Source organism: Schistocerca piceifrons, chromosome 8, assembly GCF_021461385.2.
Source record: "Schistocerca piceifrons isolate TAMUIC-IGC-003096 chromosome 8, iqSchPice1.1, whole genome shotgun sequence".
NCBI classification, from domain to species: Eukaryota; Metazoa; Arthropoda; class Insecta; order Orthoptera; family Acrididae; genus Schistocerca; species Schistocerca piceifrons.
In genome coordinates, this window is record NC_060145.1 from 291,309,387 (window position 1) to 291,333,980 (window position 24,594).

At 40.5% G+C, this 24,594-nt stretch overlaps 1 protein-coding gene across 1 annotated transcript in view; it reads right to left on the reverse strand.

Moving 5' to 3' along the window:
* Positions 1-817: 817 nt before the first annotated feature.
* The window catches only part of LOC124711705 (two pore channel protein 1-like), a 66,358-nt gene continuing 42,581 nt past the window's right edge, over positions 818-24,594 (reverse strand). Inside the window, exon 13 of the mRNA XM_047241907.1 lies at positions 818-3,463. Within this exon, the coding sequence (XP_047097863.1) occupies positions 3,266-3,463 (198 nt within the window). The 3' untranslated portion in view covers positions 818-3,265. The remainder of the gene's footprint in view (positions 3,464-24,594) is intronic.

A 24,594-nucleotide genomic window follows, 5' to 3' on the forward strand; every position in this document is an offset into this window, starting at 1 on the left:
GGCGTTTCTGCAATCAGTTCATTCAAAACAACATCCATTGACAAGTTTTGGAACTAAATGGTGGTTAGGAACTAGTGTAGTGTCCAATAATAATTAAAACTAAGCTACAAAAAGGAGAAAAATTTATTCTTGTTGGTCAAGCTGCTGACTGAAGGAGAGTAGAGATCAATGATTAATACATTAAATAAAAAACCACACATTTATGCAGAAATATTTATTTTTTTCAGTTAAGTTTATCAATTTCTTAATCAGTCTAATACCATGAAAATAACAGTAAATCTTATTATAGTGAATAAATCCAGATATGTCAGCACCATGTATAATTGTTACAAGTCTTTCTCATAGTATTTAGCTGAAAGAAATTGCTTCAAGTTATGCTATGAAATTTGTAAATATGCAAATAGCTGTCTCTGATCCCTACAAACAAATGCGCATGTGTGTTCGACACACACACACACACACACACACACACACACACACACACACACACACACACACACACACACACTTTTACCCAGAATTTTTTAGATGTATCCCTAAAGCCAGTTATAATATTGCTGCTATACAGTCCGTCACATCGATACTAATATCTGTATTTCTTTACACAGTTGAAGCTCATAATAGGTGTTCAAAATAGAAATGAGACAGACATGTCTCTTAATTCATATAATGTTCTAGAGGAGGAGGAGGAGGAGGAGATTAGTGTTTAACGTCCCGTTGACAACAAGGTCATTAGAGACGGAGCGCAAGCTCGGGTGAGGGAAGGATGGGGAAGGAAAGCAGCCGTGCCCTTTCAAAGGAACCATCCCGGCATTTGCCTGAAGCGATTTAGGGAAATCACGGAAAACCTAAATCAGGATGGCCGGAGACGGGATTGAACCGTCGTCCTCCCGAATGCGAGTCCAGTGTGCTAACCACTGCGCCACCTCGCTCGGTAATGTTCTAGAGATAACTGTCATAATACTGTCTGACATGGTACTTTGAACAAGCTAAACAAAGGTGCAAATAATGAAACTTATAAGCGAGTGCAAAGTATACTCGCAACTGGAGGCCATTACAGTTTTCAGACCAAACAGTCCACCAAGCCATAACTAAGAGAGATCTAGTAACAATATTTGCAAAATTATTGCATTAGGACAGTCTCTAAAATAAAAAAATGTTTATCCATTTCAGATTAACACTTGAACATATAAGGCTAAAGACATAAGAGATGATCAGTTAACACTATATTCATATTACAAACTGGAATGTTATAGATTTTCAGAAGACGTAACTTGCACATTCAAATAAGCTACACAGCCAGTTAAGGTGTTCATTACACATGAACAGTTTTCTGTTACTATCACAAGAAATATTGCTATTAAAGTACACAAAAATATTAAGGTTTATATAAAATTTCATTATTATTTAAAAGTTTGGAGCTAATATTAGTTACTCATCAACAAAAATGTTATAATTATTAAGTCCCATAACAAAAATTTCTCTAAAACATGTAATTAAATAAATATTGATTTGATAGCCACGATATCACAATATGACAATGGTAACTAAGAGTATTATACAGTATTATAAAACTGTGCATAATATATGTATGAAAAACACAATATTTGTAACATAAGAACAATAAATTCTTAATAAAATAACATTCAGTAACATTGCTAGCTGCCAGCAGGAAGCAGATTAATGATTAAATACAAAAATGTAAGTGTATTTGTAGCACAAGAACAACAAATTCAGATTAAAAATAAACTACTATTTACTTCTGCAACACTTCCAGCTGCCAACAGGAAGCAGTCTGACAATAATGTGAAAATAAATGACAGAACAATGATTATGAGAAAAATATGAATGACGGTACCCAATTTTAAAGGACAGTTTGTTCCCACCTTCCTTCCAAGGGAATTTTTGAAACTAGCATTGACAATAAAAATATAAAATAGGTTTACCATAAAACTGCACACTGATACGACACTTACAGGGGGATGTTACTCATCTTTGGATGAAAGAACAGTTAACAGAAGTGCAATGGAAGAAACATGTTAAAATTTTTTGTTTTGTTTGGAGAGGACAAGGGAAATAATTGGAACTATCAGGGTGAATGCTCCATTTAAATAATTATTTGAGCTCATTTAAAAAAATAGGAAAATTTGAGCTCATTTAAAAATTGGGAAAAAGAGGAAATAATATTTAATCAGGAAGATATGTTGTGTTACCACAAACAATTCTGTTTTGACAGCAATATTACATATGTACTGTCTTGGAAAACTTGACATACACCTTTCCTATACAATAATAATCTCATTCAAAGTATTTAATACTTAATGAAAAGAAACAACTTTAAGTTTATAATTATAAATATTTTAAATATGAGCATTTGGTATCATTTCTATGCAAATAGAGTATTAAAGCTTTGACATTAATAAGCATCAAAATAGAATTAGAAAGACCATCAGGGAAACCATATAGACTTTATCAACATAATAAAACAATTATCAGATAAAGGCATATAATCTGATTGTTACAGGAGAGTCTTGCATTTCAGACCAGCACGTCTTTCTACTAAATTGTCCAAAAAGACATATTCAACTCACTGCCCATCACAGGAAAATCTGTGTTACTGTGCATTAATTCAACATGTACCTTCAACAATGTTTCCAAAAAACTTAACATTCCTCTAACACATTTATACAGATCTTTCTTATCTTCTTAATATTTTTTATTTACGTTTCTTGCTAATTCATTTTGCCTTTTACTGAAATGTTTCTATGAGTTTGCATTGTCTATTAGTCTACGTGTTGGTACAGCTATCGTTTAGTCTTACTAACAAGTTAGCTTTACAGTTTTCAGTCTATGTCATTTTCATATTTTACTGAGTTACATAAAAATTTTCTGTGACTTCACTTTTTGGGGCCACCAGTCACAAATAAAATAATAAACACTTCTGAATATTGACTGTTGCTACTATTTTGACAATAACAGGAATGCATAGCTTATAACAAAAGATTACACACAAAAGCTACAGAGGAACTAAAAGCCACAAAAATACTGTTTGTTATAGTTAAAAATTAAAGAAACACTATGTGAGCTAGAGGGATAGATGTTGCCAACTGTCACTGTTGGAACAGTAGGAGCAGAGCTCTGTTCTAGTTATTTATATTTTGACAGTTGACACAATACTTCTGTTTCAGATAGTGTTTAAATACTGAAATGACAGATACATAGAAAATAGCCTTATGAAACACAATATAAATATTTTCTCCGTAACTTAGGAGTTGATTGACACGTTCTGCTGATAGCCTCCCATGACAACTTCAGCATGATCATTACTTCGGCCATCCACTGGAGTTGGGGCCTGTTCTACCATTTCAGCTTCATGCATCCAATCTTCAATTTCCGCACGGTACATTCGGCGTTGCAAAACTTCCCGGTTACGGGGACGACATCCTATGTAAGTTGCTGTCCCCTGAAGCAGAGATTAGTGATATGAATGATCATCCATTTCGAAATCTGTAACACATGACTGATATAAACTGCTTCTAGTTTAAGTTTATATCAAAAGGAAAACTCGCTGAGAAAACTGTAAACTTTCAAAAAGACACAACTGGCCAGTTCTTATTTCCTGGAGGCAAATTTACAGTACTGCCAACACAGATATCTAAAAGTGAAGCTTTAGGAATTATTATTTCCTATCCCAAGAAGAAAAGAGGGATAGATTTGGGAAGGTTGGAAAAGGGGGTAAGGTGACTCACATCCCAGGTTGAGAGAGATGACCTGTTGGGAGGAGGACAAGAGAAGAAAGAGTTTAAGAATGCTTAATTTACATCTATGAACAGAAGATAATAAATAGAACACAGTTGTTATCAGACAGTAAAAACAACAGTAAGCTGGGAACATAGATATGTAACTTTAATATTCATTTACGAGTCTTGCCACACATTATAATAAAGACTTTATTCCTAGACTGAAATATTTTGTATAACATACCAATACATCACTGACAAAATCACCTACGTTTCCCATTAATAATAATAACAACAACAATAATTTTCTTTTCTTTTAATTGTACAAACATAATTCTTTTGTATTTGCCATGAATATTTGTATTCTTGCTATTAGTATCTTTCTTTCTAGTACATTTCAGTCATTTTAACAGCAGTAATCTTACTTCTTTTATAATTCTGTATTACGATTGGTTTGGTTGTGTCATATAATTCTCTGAATTGGAGTTGATCTTTTTAATACATATCTACTACAGCAAATTTCCCCAGCAATGTATGTTAAATTACATATTATAATCTTTGTTTGTCCCTAGATGCCCCATCTTTTTTTACTGCTCCAAAATTTATATCTATGTAGGTCAAGAACTGGAGCACACTGAACCTAGCAAGACATCATATTCATCGTTTCCCCACTTCAAATTTAGTTGTATTTCTGTGGTATCATTTCTTAATGAGGTACTTTGTATTTTACTTTAAATATGTGACTACACCCATGCAAGGGAAATGCTTTGAACAGCATAACATTTCAGTTTCACTAGTAGAGACCTAAGCAGTCTGTGGCAAGATCAGACAAAATGCCAACATGGAAACATTTCTTGTTCAGTAGAAGGAGAGGGGTCTAGAAATAGATATCACTTGATTGTATCCCCTTTTATAAATGAGTATTACTGATGTAAGTTTGTCTTACAAAAAGCAACACATTATGAGCTCCAACAAATATTATTACAGCATAAAATTCAAAAATAAATGATCAGGCTGGAGCTGATGAAATCACTGGCTGAATAATAAAACTAACAATAAACTACCACTACTACAACTACTACTAGTAGTAGTAGTAGTAGTAGTACAGGGTGTATACACAGACAAGGAAAAAAAATTCCCGGACTTCCTGGTTAAAAATACAGTTTCTCCTGGCTGAAAACACACTTTTTCCATGTGAAATGACAGTAGACTTTCCCTCGGAATCCAAAACTTATCAATCCCTTGAATGGTTATATTTTTATACATGGTCACAGAATTTCCCGGTACTTTAAAAAACGAAACTCAGGGGGGAAAAAAATAATGTTTTGGAAAGATCTTTGATGGGCGGCAACTGTATGCTACATATTTTCATATTATGAAACTATAAATTCAAATTCCACCAAACACCACATGTTACCTTCCGAACCATTGAAATCAAGATTGCGATGCACTTTTGTATGCCAGTCATAGCTAATGTCACATGAGCTCGCCAGCTGATGACAACGGATTGCAGACCATAGGACACGAGATGTACTCAGCCAATAGCAACATCGCTGTTAAGTAGCGCGAATACACAAACAGGAAAATTTAATGTTTTAAATTAATATACGTAGAGTTGTTACTAGAAAAGCAAAGCTTTCATATACTGCAAGAGAAGCTAAGCTTTCATATATAATGTGGATCTTTTTTGCGCGTGTTACACTTTAGAATATGTCACACAAATGATTTTTTTTTTTTTTTTAGGGCGCACAACTGCAGTGGGCATTAGCACCCACACTAAATTATGAATGCACTGTGAGGCAGAATGTTAAAATAGCAACTAAAAAGGACAACACGATAAAAGGCACATTAACAGGCAAGGAATTAAAAGAAAACAGCATAATCAGATGTCCTTAGACAGGTTTGTCAAGTGGATACATGGCAGGCCAAGATCAATGCGTAGTGTATTACATTCGGACAGGACGTTAAAATGTGGCGGACCGTCAGCAATTGTCCACATGGGCAGAACGGCGCTGGCGCAGCCGTCAGCAGATGGTGGTGGCTGAACCGGCAGTGTCCAATCCGTAACCAGGCCAAAACGACCTCCTCCCGCCAAGAAAGGGCGTGAAGAGGTCGTCCAAGCCATGGGGAGAGGTTTCAAGGCCCGAAGCTAGTTTTCAGTAAGTGTAGACCAATCAACATGCCACAGCGATAAAATGCGCTGACAAATGACCCTGCTAAAATCAGATGAAGGCACACAACAAGAAGCTGTCCGAGGCTGGAGGACAGCAGCCTTGGCCGCAGCATCTGCAGCTTCGTTCCCAGGGATACCAACAAGGCCAGGAACCCACATAAAGGTAACTGGAGAACCATCGTCCGCCAGCTGCTGAAGAGAGCGTTGGATCCGGTGCACGAAAGGGTGAACCGGATACAGATCACTGAGGCTCTGGATGGCGCTCAGGGAATCAGAGCAGATGACATACGGAGAATGTCGGTGGTGGCGGATGTAAAGAAGAGCCTGATAGAGGGCAAATAGCTCAGCTGTGAAGACCGAACAATGGCCATGGAGCCGGTATTTGAAACTGTGTGCCCCGACACTAAAAGAACACCCGACACCGTCATTGCTCTTAGAGCCATCTGTATAAATGAAGATTGTAGTAATGAACTTCGAACAAAGTTCGACAAACCGCGAGCGGTATACCGAAGCTGAGGTAACCTCCTTGAGGAGCGAGCTGAGGTCAAGGTGAATGCGAACCTGAGCCTGGAGCCAAGGTGGTGTTTGGCTCTCGCCCACTCTAAAGGTTGCAGGGAGTGAAAAATCAAGGTGCTTAAGGAGGCAACGAAAGCGAACTCCAGGGGGTAGCAGGGCAGATACATACAACCCATATTGACGGTGGAGAGAGTCATCAAAAAAGGAATGATAAGACGGGTGGTCGGGCATTGATAATAGCTGACAGGCATACCAACAAAGCAGTATATCGCGCCGGTAGGTTAGTGGCAATTCACCGGCTTCAGCATGAAGACTCTCGACAGGACTAGTATAGAAGCTCCGATCGCAGACGTAACCCCAATGTTGTATAGAGTTGAGGCGGCGTAAGATGGACGGCCGTGCAGAGGAGTATACAAAGCTCCCATAATCCAGCTTTGAGCGGACGATCGACCGATATAGGCGAAGTATGATGGTTCGATCCGCTCCCCATGACGTACCGCTGAGAACACGAAGGACATTTAGGGAACAATGGGCAGCCAAATATGACATGTGGAGACCAGCTAAGTTTCCTGTCAAATGAAGGGCCTAAAAATTTTGTTGTCTCCACGAATGGGAGAGCAACGGGACCGAGATGTAAGGACAGTAGGAGAAACTCTTTGTAGTGCCATAAGTTAATACAGATTGTCTTCTCGGCAGAAAAACTGAAGCCATTGGCGACACTCCAGGAGTAAAGATGGTCAAGACAATGTTGAAGACAGCGCTTCAGGAAACATGTACGCTGCGCGCTGCAGTAGATGGTAAAATCGTCCATGAAAAGGGAGCCTGATACATCAGCTGGGAGGCAATCCATTATTGGATTGATCACTATGGCGAAGAGAGCGACGCTCAAAACTGAGCCCTGTGGCACCCCATTCTCCTGGCGAAAGGCGTCGGACAGGACAGAACCCACACGTACCCTGAACTGTCGATCCATTAAAAATGCACGAATAAAAAGAGGGAGGTGACCGCAAAGGCCCCATGTATGCATGGTGTGGAGAATGCCTGCCCTCCAACAGGTGTCGTAAGCCTTCTCCAAATCAAATAACACAGCCACTGTCCGGCGCTTCCACGAAAAGTTATTCATAATGAAGGTCGACAAGGTAACCAGATGGTCAAGAACAGACCGGTGCCTACGAAATCCACATTGTACATTGGTAAGTAGGCATTGAGATTGGAGCAGCCAAACCAAACGAGAGTTAACCATTCGTTCCATCACCTTACAGACACAGCTGGTAAGGGAAGTGGGTCGATAACTGAAAGGCAAGTGCTTGTCCTTCCCCGGCTTAGGAATCGGGACAACAATACATTCGTGCCAGCATGTGGGAACATGACACTCAATCCAGATGTGATTATAAGTACGAAGAAGAAAACCTTTACCCACAGGAGAAAGGTTCTTCAGCATCTCAATATGAATAGAATCAGGCCCCGGAGTGGAGGACCGTGACCAGGTAAGTGCACTTTCGAGTTCCCGCATTGTGAATGGAGCATTATAACTTTCATGATTCGAGGAGCGGAAGTTAGGTGGCCTTGCCTCCTCTGCCTGTTTTTGGGGGAGGAAGGCAGGGTGGTAAGGAGCAGAGCTCGAAACCTCTGCGAAAAATCGGCCGAAGGCATTGGAGACATCCTCAGGGGCCACAAGGACGTCATTCGCAACCGTCAAGCCAGAAACTGGTGAGTGGACCTTAGTGCCAGATAGCCGGCGCAAGTTACCCCAGACAACAGAATAAGGAGTAAAACTGTTGACAGAGCTTGTGAAACCAGCCCAGCTGGCTTTCTTGCTTTCTTTAATAACACGACGACACCGCGCACGTAATCGTTTATAATTAATATAATTTGCCAACGTAGGGTGGCATTTAAAGGTGCGTAAAGCACGTCGACGAGCATGTAAAGCGTCTCTACATGCTGCGGTCCACCAGCGGACTGGTACACGACGTGGAGAAGTAGTAGTATGAGGGATGGAATAGTCAGCAGCAGTGAGAAGGACTTCCGTGAGGTGTGCGACCTGACTATCGCAGCTTGCGAAGTTTTGATCCTGAAATGTCGCCCTGGAAGAGAAGAGCCCCCAGTCTGCTTTGGAGATGTTCCAACTAGCTGAGCATGGAGATGGGGTATGATGCAGGAGATGGATAACACAAGGGAAGTGGTTGCTCGAATACGTATCAGAAAGAGCGTACCACTCAAACCGACCTGCAAGTTGGGTAGTACATATAGAGAGGTCTAAATGGGAATAGGTGCAAGTTGTGTCCGAAAGAAAAGTAGGGGCGCCAGTATTGAGGCAGACAGGATTAAGGTGGATGAAAAGGTCCGCTAACTGGGAGCCTCTCAGGCAGGATGCTGGAGAGCCCCAAAGGGGATGATGGGCTTTGAAGTCTCCAGTCAACAAAAATGGTGCAGGTAGCTGAGCAATAATTTGCATCATGTCTGCCCTAATAACGGCAGACGATGATGGAGTGTAAACGGTACAAATGGAAAATGTGAAAGTGGGGAGAGTAATTTGGACGGCAAATGCCTGAAGATCGGTGTGCAATGTGATGGGGTCGTAGTAGATATCATCCCGGACCAGCAACATAACCCCTCCATGAGCCAGAATATCTGCCACAGGGGGTATGTCAAAACGCACAGAGGCATAGTGTGTCAAGTCAATTCAATCGCATGGGCGTAGCTTCATTTCCTGGAGAGCTACTACGAGCGGACAGTGCAAGCGTAGCAACAACTTTAAGTCCTCTTGGTTGGAGTGAATGCCGCGAATATTCCAATGAAGAAATGTCATCGTGAGAAGAAAAAGAAAAAGGAGAAGCAAGAAGGGGTCATCTTGAAGGCAGCTGAGGGCCTGGCTTCGAGCGAGCACTGCTGCCGCTGCCGCTATCAATACATGGAGAGTCATCGTCCATTTTTTCAATAGGTTTGTCGGCCACCATGTTAAGATGGCCGGGAGGGGGAGCTTCCTCCGCTGGTGAACGGCCAGATGTTTGGCTACCAGCAGTGCGGCCAGGCGAAACGGATTACGGCCTGGGGCGGCAACCACTGGGTGGCGCAGGAAAAGAAACGCGCCGTGGTGGAGAAGGAGAACTTTGCTTCCTATGAAACTTCTTGGAAGGTCGTTAAGTTGAAGTACTGGTTGATGGCTGGGAGTCCGGGGTACGTAGGAAGTCTTCAGTTCACGCAACGAGATGGAGGTGTGCAGTCACCCTCATGGGCGTCCCTGCCACAAGTGACGCATTTAGCCGCATTAGAACAAGACTGGTGGATGTGATTAAAATGCTGACACTGGTAGCAGCGCGTAGTTGTCGGGACATAGGGGCGAACAGAAATAACCTCATAGCCCGCTTTGATGCGCGACAGCAGCAGAACACTATCAAAGGTCAAGAAAAGTGTCCGGGATGGTACAAGGTCATTGTCGACCTTTTTCATGACCCTATGGACAGCCATTATGTCCTGCTCAGCGAGGAAAGACTGAATCTCCTCGTCAGTCAATCCGTTGTGTGATCTAGTATATACCACACCACGCAACGAATTCAAAGTGCGGTGAGCCTCCACTCGGACAGGGAACGTGTACAGAAGTGTGGCCCGAAGGAATTTTTGTGCCGGAAAGGCGCTCTCAGTTTCCAACAACAAGGTACCGTTACGCATCCTGGTACAAGACTTGACATGTCCGGCTATGGCATCTACGCCCTTCTGAATAACGAAAGGGTTGACAGATGAAAAATAATTTCCGTCCTCAGATCTAGAAACTACAAGGAACTTTGGGGCAGGCGGTAGTACTTTTGTCACTGGTGGCTGGTCAAGTTTCCGTTTTTGGGCAGAAGTCGAGAGAGAAGAAGAAGAAGAAGAAGAAGAAGAAGAAGAAGAGAAATCCACTGCGGAGGAATCCCCCATGATTTCCAACGTCTCCGATGGCGCACTCCTTCCTTGTGGGGACCCTCTCAGAGGGCGCTTTCGCCTTAGGTGAATGTTTACACCTCTGGTCACACCTCCGGAGAAACGGATGGAGGGACCAATCGGCATCATCGGAAGGTGTCAGCTCAGGCAATCACCCCTCCCTCGGCCTGGCCTTTACCAGGGGGTGCGTGCGTGCGAATGCATTGGTCGGCCTTCAGGCACGTACAGGGAGGAAAGAAAAACAGGAAAAAAAGGGAGAGAGGGAGAGAAAGGACAGACTGTCTCAAACGCCGAGGTGGAGACCATAGGGAGGAGGAGGCAGTGAGGAGGAGGCAGGGAGGGGGAGGCAGGGAGGGCGAGGCAGGGAGGGGGAGGCAGGGAGGGGGAGGCAGGGAGGGGGAGGCAGGGAGGGGGAGGCAGGGAGGGGGAGGCAGGGAGGGGGAGGCAGGGAGGGGGAGGCAGGGAGGGGGACGCAGGGAGGGGGAGGCAGGGAGGAGGAGGCAAGGTAAAATGTAAGGAAGACAGTGAGAGAGGGAGAAGGAAACAAACAAAGGAAGGAAGAAACCAGAATAAGCGAAAAACCAAAATGACCACAAATATAAGTCGTTGAACCATCTGCCTCCAGATGCAGGCGCAAACTACCCCCTTGAGGGGGAGGCACTCCTTTTAGACGCCTCTTACAACAGGCAGGAATACCTCGGGCCTATTCTTACCCCGGACCCGCAGGGGGATAACACAAATGTGGCAGCAAAATTTTTAGCTGAGTCTAGTGACTTGTCCTCGAAGTTTTCCACATATAAATTTGCTCATAATAACTGATCTGCGCTCTAAATTCCTCTAAATGGCTTATCACCAAAGAGCTGATTTTCAAATGAGAGTCAAATGCTCTGAGATTTAAGAATTTCATCTATATTCTAGTACATAGCCCAACTTGCATAAAAATAAATTTACTTTTAAAGTAACGCTTTTGAAACCACCATTTGCAATATTTTCCCACGACATGTTAGAAACAGATTCGTTCCAGTAGTTGCCAGAGAGTGCCAAATAACAGGCGCCACCATACTTGCAGAGCTATGATGACACAGGAAGCCCGTATGTTTGTAAGTGTAAAACATTAAAAGATCTCACATTATGTGATAAAAGAAACAAGACATCAGAGGATACTCCAAAAGCATCGGAATTCCATGAACCATACTAAAATGTACACGTTCAATTTGCATACTTAAAGTGCACATTCATATGTCCAGATTCCGAATGAAATAGGCCTCGACTTGATATTAAGTTTTTCAGTTTGGTTTTTGGGATGGAAATTTTCTTTGAGTACCAGCACTTTATTGTCTCATGTCTGATTCTTTATTATGGCATAATGCCATACGTGTTAGAAAATGAAAACGTGAACTTGAAAGGCAGCCAAAATGCAGTGCCACACCTCTTCACACAGCATTCTTCTATCACACTTCCCTGTATTTCACTCTGTGGAATTGAAACACGTATATTTTGTAATGGATGCCATCAAACTGTATTCAGGACGGAAATTAAAATGTCTTGTGGTGCGTCTCCTGCTCCCAGTCTGCCAGTTTGACCTCCTGCACCTCTTAAAAAGAAAAACCTCGCAATTAATAGTTGATGGGATTATTTGTAATTGGGAGAACAAGAGCTCAGAAAATTTACACTCTTTATTGACTATTAGGCAATAACTCTCTCTCTCTTGCCTGACATAAAACTAAATATAGGATACATAAAACCAGTAAAGACAAGAGACAAGCAAGACAGTACACTTTTTTTTCAATCCTTAGCTCCTAGCATTTTTTTCTCTCTATCTTGCTACAGTTTTACATGGTGTGCTTTCCTTTCTGTGAAAGAATCTATTACCTCAACAAAATTCATCAAACATTTTGCAAGATGAAAAATCGAAATGTCATTGTCTAATACTGTAAAATCTGTTAATACATATAGTAGCTAAGACTGGTGTGGTTTCTTGAACTGTTTACGTTTATTTTGTCACTGTCTGCTACATAAAACAAAATAGGCTTTCTAATATTGCAGCAATAGTAACAAATATCAAATAAACCAGGCTGTTTTGGCACAAATGGTCATTTTTATAACACGGCAGAATATAATTCATGAAGTACCAATATCAAATGCCTATTAGACCTACTATAGGCAAAAAGCTTTGTTAGTTTCACATTTCATTCACGCACTCCGGTTTTTGAAGCATGAGATCGAAACATAGTAGTACGAAATTTTTATATAAATTTGGAATCATCATGTTCTTCCATAATTTGTGTGATGTCCCTGTTTCTTCTCCTTCTTCATTCTAACAAACAATCTTGTCATCACTAATTCCAAACTATTCTTGCCCCTGTCAAAACTTATTCACCAGTTAACTTCACTAACCCTGCCAGAATCACCAGTTTAGTTATAGCGTGATTATTCTCGAGTTAGGCATTCTTACATATTTGTAGAATGCGTCTTCCATGGTACTTCCAGAATAGAACTTAGCGACTGCTAACTGGGGACTGTGCAACTGGCCCTTACTAGCGTAGCGATCAGACCACAAATTTTCTGTCAAAATTTCATTTTCTTGGATACACCGAGGAGATAATATGTAATCTTTCTTACCTGTTATTTCAGTTGGTCGTTTATTTCCACTCTGGTAGTCTGAATCTATGGATTTTGCTAGTAATTATAACAACACTGGTCATTCACAAACCCAATCAACCACATAATCAGACAGCGATCGGCATTCACCCGTTCGGCTTTACTCCATCCCCTTCTGGCTGCTGGAAAGTTTATTTCTAGATACGATGAGGATTCCCAACGTAGACACCACGTACACTATGCACACATTCAGAACTCAACTTATGATTCATTCAGAAATTGGCTTAGAATGTGTTCAACCAACAGGGACGCATTTCAAAATCATATGAGTAATCGACAGACCAACGTGCGCTGGATGCTAAGCACTTTGTGAAACAATGTTTTTTCCCTCAAGAATATAAACTGACACCCCCCCCCCCCCCCTCATAGATCCGGGCCTGATGTGCATGTGTGAATCTCGGCTGCTTACACAGCCAGGAACCACATTTCTGTAGCCAGAAGCGGGAGAAGGTACTACTCATTCGCGACTCAACTGTGCATGTGCACGAGCCCACTTGTAATAGCTAAAACAAATCTAAATGCAAACAGTTGTGACATCACACTCATCGGACGCAATTTGTTGTTATGAAGCATTGCATGGTCTCTCTAAAGACTACGACACATTTCGCTGTTGGTAGACACTTGTATGGGTACTGTGTTTTGTTGTTGTATATGGCATATTTCCTTTGCAATTTAAGTTTTATTTTCTTTTTTTTTCTCTAGTTCATGTTTCATTGCTGCAGTATTATTCTGCAGTAGTGGGATACAGTAATATCCTTTGTTGGAGAATCAGTTCTTACCAGTCAAAATTACAAAAAATTAACTGAACACTGAAACAATGAAAAATTCCCGGGTTTTTCCCGGATCTCCTGGTTGTCCCAGGTCGTATACACCCTGTAGTAATGTTGTTATCAATCTGAAGATGATTTGAACACCGTAGTGATTTACTAGAAATTCTCCTGCTGATAAGGGGACCTATATTTAAAAAATGAATAGTATAAACTTGGTGTTGTTGATATACATTCAGCACTGCCACAGATGAAATTCCCATTAATTACTAAAAACTTATGATTAGCTGGGAAATGAATTCTGTACAATTTTATTAGTATATTGCCCATATAATGAGCAGTCAAATGGTTATGTACAACAGGCATTTGTATGAGTAACAGTGGATGCAGAAATAGAGTCACAAGTTACATAAGTCCAACTATGTGATCACGATGCACATTAAATACAAGGAAATTATCCAAATCCTTTCCACTTGCCTGATGAAATCTGAATGTGATACAGAAAATACTGCATTTACTAGACAACAAGACGACCCTGAATATAAGACCCCCCCCCCCCCCCCCCCACACACACACACACATTTCTCTCCCTGTTTTTTGAAGAGGCTCCTTGAAAAAATATCTTAGCATCTGCCTAAAAATGTTAACACTATTTGCTGTAAAGTCATCATGTTTTCTTAGATAGATTTTATGTTTCTGGTATGCAAGTAGTTTTTTTGTTGAAAGCCACAAGAAGTGATCAAGCTAGTGTTGTTCTGCATTATAACATAAGTCCCACCCTCATCACCATTGTCATCCACCAGCTCGTACTTGCTTTTAATTCTGCAACACATGCAGTTAGAAAACTCCTCTTTACCTTCAGTGACCTCATTCGGATGATTTCTCAAATAATCGAAAAGTCATAATTGCATTTCTTTCACACATACAGAAAAACCCACTGCTCCAATTCATGAAACCTCTCGGATGTTCTCGACTGAAAGTTTGCTGTGTAGAACTGGTGATTTATAATTTATTCATGTGACACCACTTACAAGCATTCTGTTCTGAGACATCAAACTTCCTTCATGCTGCATAGCTGTTTGTGAGCTCTGCATCCACAGCTCGTTTGAGAAGATTTTGCCCCACAACCAACCCATCATTCGTCCCCCCTCCCCCTGAAACATTAGATTCCCTTCCATGGTCTTTTACTTATATTGTTCTTGTCAAATCTAATAATATACCTCTGCAGCTGACTGGTAGAGTTTGTGCTTTTCATGCCATAGCCCTGAGTTCAATTACTGGTGATAGCACCAACTTAAACTAACACCCCCCCCCCCCTCCCCAAATCACTGAAAAGATGTCAGATACAGATGTGCGAAGCTGTGAGCACCATGAGATTTATAATTTATTTATCTACACATATTATATAAAATTTTTTATTATTAAATGTTCAGAGTGAGTCACAATTAATACTAAAAAAAGACATGTGAAAGTATACGATAGCAGAAGCAAAAATGTTACAGTAAATATGGGTGTGCGAACAAGCTATTTGTGAGGTGCTTGTGAATGTGTGGTTACGAGCCACAACAGACATCAGTATTAAATATCTATCCTATTTTATACAAATGTAAACTTTACAAAGTCCCTATCTAATTGCGTTCAAAATTCACCTATGGGCTACTGTCTACATCTACATCTACACCTTCACGACTGTCTGCAATTCACACTTAAATGCCTAGCAGAGATTTCATTGAACCACCTTCAGACTACTTCTCTACTGTTCCACCCTCTACCAACCCATGGGAAAAATGAATGCCTAATCTTTTGATAAGCATAGTGCGGTCAATCTCGACTATTCTGCCAATAAAACACAGGCTTTGGTTTGCCTTCCCCACAACATTATCTATGTGATCATTCCAGTTTAAGTTGTTCATAATTGTAATTCCTAGGTATTTAGTTGAACTGCCAGCCTTTAGATTTGTGTGCTTTATCGTATAACCAAAATGTAATAGCTTTTCTTTAGTACTTGTATGGATAACCTTACACTTTTCCTTATTTAAGAGTCAACTGTCACTTTTCATTCCACATAGATATCATGGCTACATCATTTTGCAGTTAGTTTTGGTTCAAATAGCTCTGAGCACTATGGGACTTAACATCTATGGTCATCAGTCCCCTAGAACTTAGAACTACTTAAACCTAACTAACCTAAGGACATCACACAACACCCAGCCATCACGAGGCAGAGAAAATCCCTGACCCCGCCGGGAATCGAACCCGGGAACCCGGGCGTGGGAAGCGAGAACGCTACTGCACGACCACGAGATGCGGGCACAGTTAGTTTTGATCTTCTGATGGTAAATGACAGAACAATCTCAAAACAATCTAAGGGGACTGCTCAGACTGTCTTCAAAGTTGTTCATATAAATTAGGCACTGCAGAGAACCTACAACACTTCCTTGGAGAACGCTAGATATCAATACCATTTTACTCAGTGACTTTCTGTTGGTTTCCATGAATTATGATCTTTCTGACAGAAAATCACAAATCTAGTTGCACAACTGAGATAATACTCCATAGGTACAAAATTTTATTAGAAATCTCTTGTGAATAACAGTTTTAGACGCCTTCAAGAAATCTCTAAATATTGAATCAATTTGAGATTCTCTGTCAATAGCACTCGTTACTTTTTGTGAATAAAAGAGCTAGTTGTTTTTCACAAGTACTATGTTTTCTGAATCTGTGCTGACTATGCGTCAATAGACCATTTTCTTTGGGGTAGTTCATAATGTCTGAACACAGTACCATTCTACTGAAAACTGATATCAGTGATACCAATCTGTAATTCATCAGATTACTCCTATTTCCTTTCTTGAGTAGTGGTGTGACCTGTAAAACCTTCCAGTCTTTAGGTATGGATTTTTCCTCAACCAAACAGTTGTATATGTTGCTGTGTATGGAGCTATAGCATCAGCATACTCTGGAAAGAACTTATTTGGCATACAATTGGACTGAAAGACTTGACTTTATTAAGTGATACACTGAGGATATCTTCTTTTAAGTTACTAATGTTGACAGTTGTTCTTGATTCAAATTCTGTAATATTTACTTCACCTTCTTTATGAAGGAATTTTGGAAAACTGCGCTTAGTAACCCTGCTTTTTTGGCACTGTCACCGGAAATATTACCATTACTACTGCACAGTGAAGGTATTGTTGTGCCTTGTACTGGTGTAATTTTCATATGACCAGAATTTTCTTGGATTTTCTGCCAGATTTCAAGACAGAGTTTTGTTGTGGAACCTTTTAAAAGCAGCTCCCATTTGAAGTCCATGCTAAGTTTTGAGATTCAGTAAAATATTGCCGATCGTGGAGGCCTTGCATTCTTTTAAATTTGGCATGCTTTTTTCAATGCGTTTGCAACAGTGTTCTAACCTGTTTTGTGTACCATGGGGAATCAGTACCATCTTTTATTAATTTATTTGGTACCAGTCTCTCAATTGCTGCCAATAATATTTCTTTGAATATAAGCCACATCTGGTCCACACTTATGTAGTTAGTTTGGAAGGAGTGGGGACTGTCTCTTGGGGAGGCATCACACAAATTTTTATCTGATTTTTCTAAACGGATATATTTTCTATTTATTTTTGGTCGATTTGGAGTTACCTTATGAAATATCTGAAAGACACTGCATAAATACTGAGCAAATATGAGATCTAGCAAAGATTTCAAAGAGGTGCATAGATTGACGACTTGCTTAAATGTTCACAAATGTAAAATTGAGCACTTCACAAAACGAAAAAATGTAGTAGCCTATGACTATAATATCTATGAATCATAGTTGAAATCAGTCAGCTTCAAATACTTGGATGTAACACTTTGTAGGCATATGAAATGGAATATCGCATAGGCTCTGTTGTGGATACAGCACGTGGTAGACTTTGGTTTATTGGTAGAATACTGGGTAAATGCAATCAGTATACAAAAGAGAAAGCTTACAAATCACTTGTATGACCCATTACAGAATATTGCTCAAGTGTGTTAGACCCATACCAAACAGGACTAGCAAGGGATATTAAACATATACAGAGAAGGGCAGCATGAATGATCACAGGTTTGTCTGACCACAGGGAGTCACAGAAATGTTGAAGAAACTGAATTGGCAGACTCTTGAAGATAGACATTATCCTGAGAAAGCTTACTTGCAAAGTTTCAAGAACCAGCTTGCCATGCTGCAGCAAACATCTATTGCATGCAGCAAGGGGGGAACTGCAGTGGAAATGACCACTGAATAGCCCTTTCATGTTGATGGCAGGTACATATAATCTGTGGCCAGAAGCCCGACTCCAGTCCACCACCAGCAATGGAGGGGGTGAACCTTTGACAATGTCAGCCATTTGTGCTGGTATAACATCAGAAAAATCATGAAACAAACGTTGGCAGAAGAACACAAGACAAAAGCCACAGGCAGTTTGTCAACAAGTGGCCACAATGGCCATAACAATTTTAATGATAAAGTCGGCGGTGGCTTGTAACCAATCACATAGTCGCAGTTATCTCATAAATGGTTTGCTGGCGGATGCAAGTTTGTTGGAACTTTTTTGCTTCTATTATTGTGTATTTTTGTGTGTATCAGTTTTTGTTAGTTATGATTCATACTGTATAGTAATTTTGCAACTGGGTGCCTTTGACATATCAATTTGGTGCCCACTTGTGTCGCTTGAGCCTTAAACTGGCCCTGCTGTGTCATAAATAACCACTAGCTTAAAATTAGTTTCAATCTGTGTGACCCAATTCCAAACTGCAAACACTTATATTCACATTTTTCAACATAGTCACGGCTATTATTTGCATTCATTATCATTTGCTACAATATACTGTTCCTATAGCACTAGGCAAACTGAGTTACAATAATATGTTATCCTCTCACCTCCTTAGAGCTGAACGGGCAGAAATTTGACCACTTCAGGATAAGAGTGCATTCATAACTTGTTGTCAACCTCAAAAATAAACAATGCTGTTGAGAAGTAGCTGCTTTAGTGGCATTGTTGAATCTTGTGTTCCATTTATTACATCACATTTGTTCTGTGTGAACATACCTATGTTAGAATTAATTTTTTTCCTGTAGAAATGTATACTATTACAAAGTATTTACCCATTTTTAAAGTCATTTCAGTTCCGACTACATTTAAACTCAAGCATGGTACATGCTCATAATAACAAAGGCATGCAGGATGCAATCCCATGCTTGGCAGCAAGACCAAATTTGCTACTCATTCACCACCCGTATTTGGCTGCCCTGATGACCAGAAGCATGAAATTTGAATCGGGACTTCTGGTAACATGAACCTGGTTCACTGCCAGGCCACTTGGAGCACTTCCAGTTTTATTATATTACTTTATTATTGACTGAGATAAAAAATCTTCCATTTTTATTTTTATTTTGCAGAAAATGGAATCTGATGTTCTACAGACTCAGCTAAATGTGTTCCTACTTACTATTTTGTGCTGTGCACAGCATTATTTAAATTGCACTGTAAGTATGTTGCTCATATTCTGATTTATTTTTCTCGAATCCATAATATTTAGTGATGTAAATGATTACAATATTCATGTTTGTTATGTATAAAACAGAATCTAGTTTCGTCGCTTGATGTTCTGTGCACCCTCGTACACTTGTTCTAGCTTATGAATCCATGTGTGTACCACATCAGGTCAACCACCACCTGCAACCAGTTGGCTGAATCCTAGCCTCTCACACCGAAGATACTCCCTTTCTTCATCGACTCTTTGTCGTCCCCACTCCTTTACTCCCTGGATTTATACTAGTTACTGTTGATGCCACCTCCCTATACTCCAACATCCCTCATGCCTGCTACTATCAAACACTACATCTCCTTATGTACTTCAGACTCCAAACCCAGTACCTCATTCCTCACACACAGTACCAATTATATCCTCACACAACTACTTCTCTTTTGAGTAGAAGGTAGACAAACAAATTTGTGGCACAGTGATTGGCACACACAGGGCATCATCCTACGCCAAACTTTTCACGGGCCATCTTGAGGAGAGCTTCCTAGCCTCCAAAAAGCCCAAACCTCTTGTCTGGTACAGGTTCATTTTGATACTGTAATTACCTGGTCAAGGTGCTGAGACATCCTATCTTAATTCCTCTACAACTTCAACACCTCTCCCAACTGTTTCACCTGGTTCTCCTCAACCCAACATGCCACCTTCCTGAACATTAACCTTCACTTCTCTGATGGCACCATCCCCACTTCTGTCCATAATAAACCCATTAACCATCAACAGTACCTGTAGTGTGTTTGTGTGGTGGGAGGCACATGCATCTAGTTATATTCTAGCTCAACAAAGGATTTATGCCGAAAGTTAGTAAGTACACTTTCTCTTTTTTTGTGCCTGTTGACGACTCAGTGTTCTACTATTTCGTGCATTGTCTCCTTTACTCCTAAACTTGTTACATTCTGCCAAGACTTTCCTTACTACATAATAATCAACATCTACCAGTAATGGTGAGCTGCACATCCTTTCAGTGCTGAGATGTCGTAACATTAAATGAACACAGAACCAGTTTTCTGTTACCTGTCCTTTACTCTGCTCCATTGCTACTAACATTTGACACTTTAAAACATGTTACAGTCTTCATTTCCATAAACCCCCCCCCCCCCCAAAAAAAAAGAGTGCTCCAGTCCTTAATTTCACACAAGTACTAACTGATCAGCCAGAACATTATCCTACCCACGTTTGCCACAGATAGCAGTGACAAAATGTCGTGGCATGGATGCAATGAGGCCTTGTTAGGTTGATGGAGGTAGCTGGCACTACATCTGCACACAAAAGTCACCCAATTCCATAAATTTTGGGGAGGGGCAGGATGGAGGGTGGGGGGAGAGGCAATGAGCTCTGACACCACAATCAATCCCTTCCCAGACGTGTCCCATCGGGTTCAGATCTGGTGACTTGGAGGCCCAGCACATCAATTTAAACTTGCCACTGTGTTCCTCGAACCACTTCTGGCTTTATGACATGATGCATTATCTCGCTGAAAAATTCCACTGCCGTTGGGAACCATGATCGTCTTGAAGGGGTGTACATGGTCTGCAACCGTACCCCTTGCCCATCATGGTACCTTGCACGAGCTCCACTGGATCCATGGATATAATTGTGAATGTTTTCCAGAGCGTAAGGTAGCTGATGGCAGGTCGTTTCCATCCCACAGTACTGGTGTCAAGGAGCGGTTGCCCTGGAAGACGACAGATTTGCGCCATCCCATCAACATAATGAAGAAGGTATTATGATTCATCAGAGCATGCAACACTCTGCCACTGTGCCAACGTCCAGTGGCAATTGTCATGTGCTCATTTCAGTCTTAGTTGCCAATGTCATGGTGTTAACAATTGCACATGTATGGGTCATCAGCTGCAGACACTCATCATTAGGAGTGTTTGGTGCACTGCGTGTTTACACTCACTTTTACTCTGCCCAGCATTAGTTTGATGATAGTTTCACAACAGTTCACTGCCTGTCCTGTTTTACCAGTCTGACCAACCTATGACATATGACATCTCTAATGAGGGCTGGACACATAACCCCAAGACATCTGGACATGGTTTCACTTTGGTTTCACCACATGTTGAAGACACTCACAATTGCACTCCTCAAACACGCAACAAGTCGTACAGTTTCCAAATTACTCGTGCTGAGCCTCTGGGCCATCACAATCTGTCCTTGATCAAACTCAGATAGTTCGTGTGCCTCCCTCATTCTACACACGGACGCGCACTCACTGACACTACATGCACCGAGCTTGTGTCTGACTAGCAGCAGGCTATTATCACCTGGATGGGTTTATATTGATAGTAGGTCAGTGGTGGTATGTTCTGGCTGATAAGCGTCTATCTTTCCACTGAAATATTTTTTCTGTTTACAGGATGATATATCCTTTTGCAAAATATGAACTTTTGCGGTATGGACAGAATACCATGCTGCCAAGGGCATTTGGTCACAGTGTTCTGGAGGCATGCAGCTGATGACAAAGCCAACCTGCAAACCATGCCACACGTTATGTCTACATGTGGCAAGGTTCTCATAATGACTTGTTGATACAGCATTGTGCCAACTGGCAGTGCATGCTTTTGCCACCAGACAGCCTAACAAACTGACACTAGGACATTATTTATATGTCCCATTCGTGCCGTTAGGTAGTTTGCAGTCAGATTCCATAACTTGATGGTTTCCATGCTGCTGGAGGCTCAAGCATCTGCTGGACAGCTGTCGTCATCATCATCATCATCATCATCATCATCCCATCACTCATGCACCAAAATCTGGAGTTTCAGATTCCTTGCCGTCCCATGTCTGGTCTTTTGCCCAGTGCTGCAGACAACACCAAATAGCAGTACCCAAGCGATGTGGGGTGTCACCGCAAGCCACTGCCTCAGCACTACCACTGTCACTGTCTCAGCACTACCGCCGTTTCAGCACAGTGTATCACAACCACTCACAAATATGCTGCTGCCCCACCTCACTCTTCGCTTACACACTGCATGCTCCATCAAGCACAGATGCTATGATCTGAAGGACTGGTACCCTAGCCTCAGCTGACTGCTGGTGCTACTCAGCACCTTATGAGTAGGCTTATGTAACCTACAGAGGTGGCTGCTGCCAGTATGAAGACATAGGTTGGTGCCAAGCTGCACCCAACAGAGAAAGGCACACATCTGTAATGTCATTAGCTCTTTGTGTACAGCTGACGTAATATATGGTGCTTATGGGAAATAAGAATGTGATGGATGGAATATTACATCATGCCAGTTACAATGATTTTCCATGGTGTCCGTTTTTATGGCTCTTCGAAACATTTGTGAAATCTGCAGGCTTTGTACTTACTACTGTGACTGCCAGATGGCAGTAACTGTATCATTTGTCGTTTTTTGAAACCTTTGTTATTTTCTCTTGCTTTGGTGGTGGTGTTATGTGATGTTTGAGTTCTCTCTGTTTGGTGTGCTTTTGCATTCAAAATGTGCAGTGAAGTGGAGCAATTTTTGGAAAAAATTGTTAAAAAGTACTTGATAAGCTACAGGTGATGAAAACAAAGTATCTGATGATGATTCAGATTACACCATCTGAAAAGAGTAATAATTGTAGACTTTTTTTGAAGACAAGTTGTTGCATACATTTATCGTATTGTTTTCACTGATTGTTTTGTTATGAAGGATTCTCCTGAATGTACATCAGAAAATGAAACTGAGTTTATAAGTCCAGTGAATGTAATGTTGAACTGTGTATATCTTTTCATTTCAATTTGGATCACACAGTACTCCACTATGAATGTTAAATTTTGCTTTGGTCATGTGTTTTGTGTGCTTTTTTACATATAAATTGGTTGTAAAAGAAATTAACACAGAATTATCACAGTATTTGGATATTAAGATTCGTTTTCAACTATTTTTTTGTGATGATTACTACTAAATTGAAGTTTCATCTATGTATTCAGATTTAACACTAGCAATACTAAAAGGAGTGGCTATAAATTAGAATGTCCAGTAAAATTAAAAATGTTTTCAAATTCCATCTACATACTTGTACACAGAGTTATAACTTCAAAAAAAAAAAAAAAAAAAAAAAAAAAAAAAAAAAAAAAAAAAAAAAAAGGTCAGTCACGGGTATTGGCAGCCACCTACGAGACCAGCACTCCAAGTGTTAACAAAAATTATGGGCTATTTTCATGTAATGTGTATTTCCTTTGCTCTCAATTTATTCTTCAGTCAGAATAAAGAAATTACATTTTGAAAGTTGAGTAAATTTAATTTTCTTGAGTATGACTGCGCGGATTTCATGTGAGTGAATATACATACATACCAATTATTAGAAATTCACAGATTCTAATTATAGTTGACATTAGAGCACGTAACTATTTCACAATATAAAATGTTTTTCTTAGTTTTAAAATGAGATTTTTTGAATATATTTCTTTGCAAGGTCTCAAAAAACTTTCAATTTCCTGGCATGCACTTTACCCCTATATTACAAGGCCTGCCCATGAAATGTAAATGAAATATATTTTCACCTAATACACGTAGTTCAAAAAGCAATAATATGCATTTTCCTATATTTGAAGTTCACTGCAAAATTACAGAAACATTTCGGTTACCAGGAATGTGTTTTACCACTAGACTATGAAGCCCACTCATAAAATATAAATGAAAAATACTGTAATCTAATATGTTATTTTGAAAGGCAAGAATATGGCTTTACATGCCCTATTTTCCCCAGAGTTGAAATTCTGTGCCAGGTCATTTGGAGTGCTCTGTCATTCTCTGCTTCCATATCATAACACAGGCCTCGCACTTCTCATAATTTTGGTGTTCTGTGTTAATGCCACTTATCCTAACCCACCTTTCTGAAATTGTCAAATTAAATCTGTGTGTGACCTCAACTACCAGAACTTCAGCTATGAATGTAAGGTAACCTCTACATTAGGCAACATAAAAATGCTGACCTGAGCAAGCAAAACTTTATTTATGAATGTAGGATGACCCCATATTTTTCAAATCATAAATTTGGGAAAAAACCTTGTCTTATAGTCGGGTAAATACATTATTTGGTGGTGGTGGTGGTTAGTGTTTAACGTCCCGTCGACAACGAGGTCATTAGAGACGGAGCGCAAGCTCAGGTTAGGGAAGGATTGGGAAGGAAATCGGCCGTGCCCTTTCAAAGGAACCACCCCGGCATTTGCCTGAAACGATTTAGGGAAATCACGGAAAACCTAAATCAGGATGGCCGGAGACGGGATTGAACCGCCGTCCTCCCGAATG